Here is a 9,518-nt window from a genome sequence, read left to right on the forward strand (position 1 = left end):
CTGCTCCATCTGGCTCTCGCTAACAGCAAGAAATCAAGCTTTACTTCATTGAATCAAGAAACTTTCAAACATTCTTTGGTTCAAAGATAAAAAAATATAAATAAAGGGTTTTATTCATAGATTTGTAAATTTCCCAGGTTTCCATTAAGAAACGTTACTGAGCAGCAAAAACAGGTGAACATCCAAAATGATGTTATTGCTTTGGGAAAGAAACGACTCGAGTGCAATTTCATACATGACTCGGGCATCAATCTATCCATACTAATTTTTGAGGTCAAAACATACAAAGCGCATATCTTTAGTTAGACACCGAAATATATAATATAAAATGTCATAAGCAAAATGTACAGTAGCCGGTCAACCTATGCAGCTCAAATATATAGAGAGATCTATATTTACTTCGTCTTTAAGCCTGGAAAATATTTGGCCATATTTTATACGAACATGTAAAAACAATTTACAAAAAGACTAGCCAAGATGGAAGTTCCAACTTTGGCTTGGAAAGTATATGCATCTATTGCAAGCATCCTTAGAACATGACCCTTAGTCCACTTCCTCTTGAGTTGCCATAGAAACCTTCTCCACGACCTACAGCATTCCCAACCCCGAAAACAAAAGACAATTTAATCTAAATCAGATTTACACCTTCTGTGCATTTAAGTCAATTCATCAACTTTGATAATAGAATCTACCAACCTTTTTCAGATGGTCCACTTGAAGTTGAATTCAAGAAAAGCTCAATGTAACGATGCTCTAGTTAACGACAAGAATATTAACGTACAAAATGAGTATTTTGAATGCAACACCAGGTTAAGGAATGGACACAACTTACGCATATGATTCTTGTCTTTTGACATGGCAGACACAGCATCTTCATGCGATCCAAACTCAACGTTTGCCTCTCCTGTAGATTTTCCATTGGGCCCAACGTCAATGTGCACCCTCACCGGGATCAAGGGGGAAAAGAACTGAAAAGAAAAATAAGTCCTCAGGGACTTTGAAAGAAGATACCATTCACATATAATTCAATATTATTCCTACATCTGCGATGTTTGTCTTAGTAGCACGGAACGGAAGCCCTCTCATGTGCACAAAATGGCCGCTGTGAAAGCCAGAGTTTGAGTCGTTGCTGTAGCCATAACCCCCCATTCCTCCTCTTCCTCTATCACGCCGAACGCGCTCTTCAAACATTCCATTACCAAAGCAGTAGTTGTTAAAGCCATTGTAGTTGTCAAACCCACTATATCCTTTCAAAGCAGAGACAAATCAATACACTTCTGCACATAGCCTAAGCTAATAATAAATCCATGTATTTCATCCTAATGTCATTGTCAATGTATGAGCACTAATAAAATAGCATACCACCACTGTAGCCACCTCCACTGCGCATCTGGTCCTGGAAAGCACCTCCTCTTCCAGGCTCAAAGAAACCACCGTGTCCCATAACGGGTCTGTCATACGGACTAGCCCTCTGTCCCATCACCCTCCTGGGTACTTCGTAGTGTGCACGCATTTCATTTCGACTGCTTTTGAATATTTCAATGTACCTGAGTTTTTTTCAAAATAAAAGCTGTTAACACATTTTACAAATATGAAAGAGCAATGAGGAGGACAAGGGAAGACAGTATTTGGTACCCACTGGTTATTTTCATTACAGTATCACTAACTGACAGTTTATTGTCAGTTTATATCCAGAGGGAGAAGTTATAAGTACCTAAAAGGCTTCCCCAAAGTGCTGACATTTAACTTTCTATAAGCTTTTTTCAAACACTATTATTTTCTTAGTGTATTACAGTGCCTGTTATCAGAAGGCTCCTTTGCTTCTGTATTAACTGTTGGCCAACATCATTACAAAACCCAATTCTTGGGTTTAGATCCACCATTCCACTTCCCCCATGACAATGATATAAAATGAAACATTTCAAGCTTAATAACATGATCCTAACATCTTTTTTCAGAGCACAAGATGCATGATCCCCCCACCCCACATTAAAGATACCATTATCACCCAGTCTTGCCAGCCCCACCTGTGCCCTATTCTTTCCTTGTGTTTCCCCAGAGCCTTTTCTGCTATCTCCTTTGAGGAAAACTGCACGAAGGCTTCCCCTGTGCTCCTCCCCTGGTAGTCCATCGGCAATGTTATCCCATTTGGCACGATTTTCAACCCTTTAACCCAAGGACAAATAACCCCACATGGGGAGACATGTTAAAGAGCCGCAACATTCTCATCTGAAGAAAATAAATCCCCCCAATTTAGCCCCTAAATCGTTCCCACTTTAAGACAGAGAAGCCCTTTAGCAACCACAGAGGATATTTTCATCCACACGTATTTTCATTAAAAGTTGAAGATTTAAAATAAGAAAATCAACACAAATCAAACTGAATTCCAAGGATGCTGAAGTCTATGCACCCACCCAATGGTGGGTTATATACGTAAGAATTCACCTTAATCTTATATAAAAAGAGTAAGCTTCAAAATCAAACGTGACTAATAAAAACAGTTTTTCAGGTAATACTGACAGAATAAAAACCATGCTATCCTACAACAGAATACACAAATGTGATTTATAACTTAGTATTATTACTTTAACATGGTAATTATATAAGACCAAATTTCTAGTAATATCTGATTGCGTTACAAAAATGCAACAGCAGATGTACCTGAAAAGAACTGTAAAATTTCTTCTTTGCTGCAGCCGAAAGGCAGTCCTCTTAAGCGCAGTATGCATCCACTGCTGCTATCATAGTCTGTAGGGCCGCATCGCTTAAGCACCCAATCCATCTCACTGCGGTTTGACTTGAACACTATCAGGAAAGGAAAATAAAACATGATAATCAAATCATTGAAAGTAATCCATTCTAACACACACACAGTTTTTTAAGGACTATCATGTATCTACAGTACCTTCGATATAACGGTGTCCCATGTATTTGTGATCTTTGTTCAGAGCTTTTTTAAAGTCCTCTGATGTCTTTAGCTCCACAAATGCCTCTCCGCTCGGCCGTCCCTCTTTCGATAAGGTAAAACATACCCCATTAACTTTCCCTACAATGTCACAATCTGTAAAAAAATTAAATGTAATAATAGCCAAAGATATTTAGGAAACAGGATCTACAGATTCAGTCTACGTGTATGCATACCTGAGAAAAAGGAGGCCACTTCTTCTTGCGTGCATGACCAAGGCAAACCACGGATCCGCACTACATATCCTTCATCATTATGAGACATGATTACCTTATCACACCTGTTATTGTAAAAAAAAGCATACACTCAACTCAAATTTATTTATATAGCGCTTTTTACAATTTTCATTGTTACAAAGCAGCTATACATGAGACATATTGACTACAAGTAAAACAACTTATCATATACCTTTGAAAACAAGAGAAAGGTGAAAAGACAAAAGATAGACATACAAATGCTCCACACACACAATATGCATACATACTTACACTCACCGATATGGACGCACACATGCAAACACACCAGCACACACGCACAGTGAAAGCACACATTTAAGATAAAGGAGAGAGAACCACAGGTCAAATATTAAACGGACTATAAATTCCTATATGCAATATTAATTATGTAAAACTTCTGAATTCCAAAGCAGCCCCCCAGCAAGGCAAATAGTGCAAACAGTATGCAAACGGTGGAAAGGAACCGAAAACTCCAATCATGAAAACCTCAGGAGAACCCAGGGCCCAACCGGGGGATTCCAGTTCCCCTCTGGCAAAATCTGCTGTCTCTGCACAAGCTCAACAGTGCTTGCACAACAAGGCTAAATAAAATAAATAAACGTACTAATAAGTAAATTATAGATTTAAGATTATCATTAACAATCTCATAGCATTTTAAATTTTGTGGTGAAATCGTGTCAAGTCGCCACAATCTGATGAACAACAGTGAATAGAAATCGTCATGTTAACACATGGGCTGTGTCTCCAGTCTTTGCTGGTAGTTCCCCTACATACCAAGCATAACAAAAAATTGACAGTGTCCCGAACTAAGGAAGCAGCTACCTCTAGACAAAGTTATCGGCTGTCAGCGTGCTTGTTTGTAGTGCTTATGATGCCCCAACAATGCTTGATTGGCAGATCATTATGATTAAAGACACGATCATGTTGTTGAGTATGAGGGTTCATTCAAAAGATCAAGTAACTTACAACGAATGATTCCTTTAATGCAACACATTCTGTCATCTCGATTAAGTTAGCTTGCCAACCTCCAGTCTAGGTCAAAACACACGGCAGGCTTATAAAAGTGGCTAGCTAACAGGTTAGCACTCCGAAAACCCAACAGAACCAGTTCGATCACGTGTCAAACTGCAACCGTGACTGGCTGATGAACTTCAGCATTAGCGAGACGTCCGCCTGACAGAACCTATGACAGTTGCGGTTTCCGGTAGGAAGACAAGCATTTCAGCGATCCAAAGTCTACCATTCGTCTTTCTTGAATGTATTGCATACGCATAAACAATGCACGTGACATGAATGATGAAATATTTAGATATATTCACATAAAAACATATCGAGGATCTTCTCACCGTCAATCGCCTGTCCTCTCAGGTAACGACAGTCCAGTAGTCCAGACTCCAGATGATCTCAAGTCTCGCGAGATCTCGGTCTGTGGGAACGTTGACCTCGCTGCAGGCAGACAGAACGGCCCACAGCGTGAGCAAACTGTAACAGTCGTGTTTCTGTTAGTGGGTAGCCCTATAAATCATTCTTGAAAGTATACAACTTTAGATAAGAGGTGTTTGTTTACAGGACAGAGTACCTTCAATATAACGGTGTCCCATGTATCCCAAAGTTGTCATTATGCAGAGATGTTAACAGGTAGCATATCATCACTGGAGAACAATTAATGATCCATGGGCAATTCCTCGAAAATGTCAACCTTATCTACCTTTTACCAGCAGTTTTTAACCTTTGGTGGATCAAATACCCATGTGAGATCTCTCTACAAATTTGTAAAGCATTTGTTTTATTTTTAGTGCATGATTTTTCATAGTCATGTAAGTGACATTTTCAGGATTGTCACATCCATAACGTTACATATTCCTCATAAATGGAGACATGAAAATGAATATAAAGTAACTATTTTATGTTCTATAAAGAGGCATCCCTTCTCCATTCATTGGGTTTTATTGCTTTAGGATTGTGCATTTTATTTTACAGAAATCCTACAAAGTTTATCGACTCCCTAGAACAGCGTCCTTTTTTGTCATATCCATAACTCATGTTTATTTCCCTTTTTTTAATATTTTTTTCATAGACTGACATTTTTTGATGTTTAGACTATCAATTCAGTAAAATATTAACAGATGGTTTAATATAATAGTAACAAATCCATTCTCTGACCATTTTTATGACATGTCCATAACGCAAAATGTCACGTCCATAACGCTGGAATTGCCCCAATCACCAATTTCTTATTTTTAAGTCTTTTTCTATTCATACAATGATAGTCTGGTGCTCTCAGATTAGGCTGGAGTCATGTCTTCATTGTAATTTGTTGATTGGGGCTAATCTGTGACCAAGTGTTATTAATGTTATAAAAACATGTCTTCTTATTGGTTTAAACAAACCAAAAAAACAGGTGATGTCCATTCCAATGGTCGATGAAAGGGTTAACATGAGGTGTCGCATCACTGAGGTCAAAGTCTCAACAACCACCAGACTATGAAAAGATAAAAAATTCACAGACTTCACAAACACTTCTTTGGACTGCAAGACTAATATAATGGAGATTTCAATATTTACTGTCGATGCTTTTACCAATTTACCTTTCAAAGGTAACCCTGCAGCAGTTTGCCTTATAGAGAATGTAAGTACATTACAAAGTCTATTATTGTCATAGATTTGTTTGTTGTCCTTATCTGTGTTTTTCCTCAAAATTTAGGAACTTCAAGATGAACTTTATCAGAGCATTGCTGCTGAAATGAATTTATCAGAGACTGCTTTTATTACAAGACGGAATTCTATGGATTTTTCTTCAGGTAGTATGTTGTGTAAAGTTGAGACGTATTGTTCAACTAGCCTAAACAAACACATGTCTGCTTTTGGAATTGGCAAAAGGGTCACTTAGTGCTGCTCCTGAAGACCACATATCCTGGACTTGTTTCAATAGGGAGGTTCAACCAACACCGAGTTAAAATGTGAACTCTGAGTTGTTTAAAACCGAGATGTGAATCTTTGAGTTTTTGGTTTCAGAACAGCTGATTTGAGTTAGTTCTATCAACTCTGGGTAGACTTGCCTTGAGTTTAGCGCTTGTAACACAACTACGACAAGCCATGACCAATGGAGCTCCGATATTACGATTCACCATGGCAACAGCAACAAAAAAAGCAACATGGCGGCAGAAAGCGCTTGAGAGCGAGACACACTTTCCGCTCGGCATACTGTTTAAATGACTTAAGTTTAAATTGCTAAAAAGATAAAAGTACCAATAAACAAACAAATTAATCAGTAAATGAATGAAACAACAGAAATAAATCCGAAATAGTAAAAAAATCGCTTGTGAGGAGTACTTTAGTGAAGCTTGTGAGACGCTGAGTGTGTGGGACACTTGTTAATGTGTCAGACTCGCGTGTTAAAGTTAGAGTGATGATCATCGGGTCGAACTTTGCTCGGAGCAGTTTTGGTTAGGAATGGTTGCACGTCTAAATTAATTGTTTATTACCTTTATCACTCCATTTTTCCGTATTTATTCATTTCTTTATTCATGAACTTTATTTGCACACTTTATGAAGTCATTTCTTATCCTCCTATAAGTCGAACACACCTTAACCAGCAAATCCAGGTTTAGATTACTCTAGCTTTTTCCTGGGTGTTCAAGCTTTTCTTTGCCAGTACAGTATATGTAGAGGAGCAAACTGAAAACTCCTACCTACACTAGTGTGTTTTCATTTAAAATGGTGCTTTCGTTTTCAAAACGCTCTCTGTCCACACTAGTGTTTTCAAGTGTTTCCAAATGCTGACCACGATCCATCCACACTGAAGCGTCTGGAAACGCTAACATCCATGTACAGCCCATGAGTTAAACCCAAGACAAGTCAGCATGTGTCATTTCTGCTAGGCGTTTATTTGCTTTCTGCATCATTATGTCGCGGCAATGAGGAGCAACATTTTTTAAATACCTGGGGTCCGCTGCCAAACAATAACTACCAGTAATTAATTCTGTTTCCTAAAATGGAGTCTACAGTATGCATGAACTGACATTAATGCAATCATACAGGAGAGCAGCCGATATAAAATGACAGAAACCTCGTCGTTGTTTTTAGCCCCCTCCGTTTTCCTCATCCACACTACAACTCGAAAATGCCGTTTTCAAATTTATCCACTTTCGAATCGAGTGCGTTTTCGAAAAGCTGCATTTTCAAACGAAAACACAGTAGTTTGGATAGCCTGAGTGTGAAGTGTTTTGCAATAAAAGCAGTGTTTGATGTGTTTTGAAAGGTGCAAGGTTTGGACTGCGCTGGTTTACTCCTAAAAGTGAGGTTCCACTCTGTGGACATGCAACATTAGCCTCAGCAGCAGTGTTGTTTTACATTAAAGTAAGAAACACCCCTCCTTACATGATTAGTTTACTCAAGAATAAATGTAATTCTTTTATAAAACCTCTTAATTTATACACTTTTGTAATCACACAGACAATGTCAACCCGGTTGTGGTGTTTGAGACTCTGAGTGGGGAGCTGAATGTGCGTCAACATGGAGAATCACTAATTATGGACTTCCCCTTAAACAAGCCAAAACCTCAGGTGTGAGAAAAGAAAACCTCTCTACCTAATGGTGCTTAAAACGTTTGTCACAGTGATGCCATATAAGAACCATTTCTGGTTCCACAAAGATTACATCTCTGTCTTTTGTGAAACTGAAAGGTTCTTTATGGAACCATTTAGACGAAAAGGTACTTGTATGGCATCGTAAAGCACCTTTATTTTTAAGAAATTATAAAGGATACAACACAGTGTCACAGATAATCAAATAGTGGTTTTGTTCTGAGTTGATACTTTTTTCTAATTTGCAGGACCAACATGAAGTCAAAGATCTTTTGAAAGCAAGTCATCCATTTTTTTTGTATCATAAATTTGTACCATAATTTGGGCTTTCTAATATAACAGCGGTCTATTAGCTGTTTAAATCTTTTTTTTGCAGGCAGTTGTAGGAGACCTAACTATTCAGGATGTCTGCTATTCAGAAACCACAAAGAAACTTATGGTTTGTCTAGCTGACACATGTGACAGGTACTGCAGGACATTCAGAAGCAATTCTAAAAAGACATGGATTATGACATTGAGGGCAATGAGTAGTTGAACAGAGGAAACCCTCTCTGAAACAAATAGTGTCATTCCAATAAGAAGCTATTGTTTTAGCCAAGTATAACTTGTGTGTGAGAGAACTGAGAATATGTTGTTTGAATGTGTTTAGAAAAAGAACACTTTGCCATTTTGTTGACTATTAGTTGTTGACAGGTCCAAACTTACATCTTTGAAGCCAGAACCAGATGCCCTGTTGAGGATTGAGTCCACTGGTAAGATTAAAGGCGTCATTGTTACAATGAAAGGAGCACCAACCGCACATCCTGGATATGATTTCTACTCTCGTTACTTTGCCCCTTGGTTTGGTATTCCTGAAGATCCAGTCACCGGTAAGACTCAATGGAAACACAGCAGAAAACCAATGAGTATACATTTTGATGTATTTTTTTTACATTTTCAGAATGTAAAGGCAATGCTGTTACAAACCATGAAAAGACAAAAAATAACAGAAATCAATGTCGTCACTATAACATTTTTAAAAGTCTATAACTTACTTTTAAAAGGGTCTGCTCATACAGTGCTTGCTGGTTACTGGTCTGAGAAACTCGGGAAAAAGAAAATGTTGGGTAGGACACCCTTTTCTTTTACTGTGCGATTATGATCATATCAGCGCACACACTAAATATAATACTGTGCACAGGAAATGAATATGTCCAAACACATTAATCCGTTTAAAACAATTCTCTTCTGTGTTTGTTGTCCTGGAGCAGCTTACCAGTGTTCCAGTCGAGGGGGGGAGCTGGAGTTGGAACTAAGAGATGATGGTCGACTGGACATTAGTGGTCGGGCACAGATCATTCTTCAAGGGACTCTTAAAATCTAAACAAACTTCCACAATTAACTCAATAAATATGAGAAAAGATTGAATGAAAATAATATGTCTGTTTGTCTCACTGAAAACAAATATCAGCATATTAATCCGTTAATGTTAGTTAATGGCAATGCAATTATTCATCTTAGTCCATTGTGCATTAACTGATTTTATGTTTTTAATTACACATTTAAAAAAAAAATATGTAAGTAAATGCGGAAATAAACATGAAAGATTAATAAATGCTGTAGAAGAAATGTTCATTGTTTGTTCAAGTTAGCTAAGGCCATAAATAATTGTTAACAAATAAAACAGTAAAGTGTCAATTAAACTACAGCACCAAAGGGTCTCAGTCTCTGTACCTTTAAGATGACGTAGTA

General features: G+C 37.9%; 2 protein-coding genes across 5 annotated transcripts; one reads left to right on the top strand and one right to left on the bottom strand.

The window, feature by feature from the left end:
• Positions 1 to 95: 95 nt before the first annotated feature.
• Positions 96 to 5,395, bottom strand: hnrnph3 (heterogeneous nuclear ribonucleoprotein H3 (2H9)). 4 transcript variants are annotated; one of them, XM_056760953.1, is made up of 10 exons: positions 4,548 to 5,395; positions 3,142 to 3,245; positions 2,906 to 3,010; positions 2,662 to 2,805; positions 2,028 to 2,166; positions 1,363 to 1,547; positions 1,042 to 1,247; positions 833 to 968; positions 697 to 753; positions 96 to 588 (listed from the first exon to the last, which is right to left on the bottom strand). In XM_056760953.1, exons 2-10 carry the CDS (start codon positions 3,227 to 3,229, stop codon positions 530 to 532), a joined length of 1,119 nt encoding a protein of 372 aa, XP_056616931.1. In that variant the 5' UTR covers positions 3,230 to 3,245; positions 4,548 to 5,395; the 3' UTR covers positions 96 to 529. The 4 variants fall into 4 exon arrangements, with proteins under 4 accessions (XP_056616931.1, XP_056616929.1, XP_056616930.1 ...); XM_056760951.1 differs by having other exon boundaries at positions 2,906 to 3,061; XM_056760952.1 differs by lacking the exon at positions 4,548 to 5,395 and adding an exon at positions 4,168 to 4,493 and having other exon boundaries at positions 2,906 to 3,061.
• Positions 5,396 to 5,613: 218 nt separating this feature from the next.
• LOC130431775 (phenazine biosynthesis-like domain-containing protein) lies at positions 5,614 to 9,381 on the top strand. Its single transcript, XM_056760957.1, has 9 exons — positions 5,614 to 5,830; positions 5,906 to 6,002; positions 7,463 to 7,588; positions 7,657 to 7,766; positions 8,036 to 8,069; positions 8,168 to 8,252; positions 8,481 to 8,656; positions 8,831 to 8,893; positions 9,038 to 9,381. The coding sequence occupies exons 1-9, from the start codon at positions 5,747 to 5,749 to the stop codon at positions 9,148 to 9,150; spliced, it is 888 nt and encodes a 295-aa protein (XP_056616935.1). The 5' UTR covers positions 5,614 to 5,746; the 3' UTR covers positions 9,151 to 9,381.
• Positions 9,382 to 9,518: the final 137 nt, after the last annotated feature.

Source organism: Triplophysa dalaica, chromosome 11 (assembly GCF_015846415.1).
Source record: "Triplophysa dalaica isolate WHDGS20190420 chromosome 11, ASM1584641v1, whole genome shotgun sequence".
In the NCBI taxonomy this organism is placed as follows: Eukaryota; Metazoa; Chordata; class Actinopteri; order Cypriniformes; family Nemacheilidae; genus Triplophysa; species Triplophysa dalaica.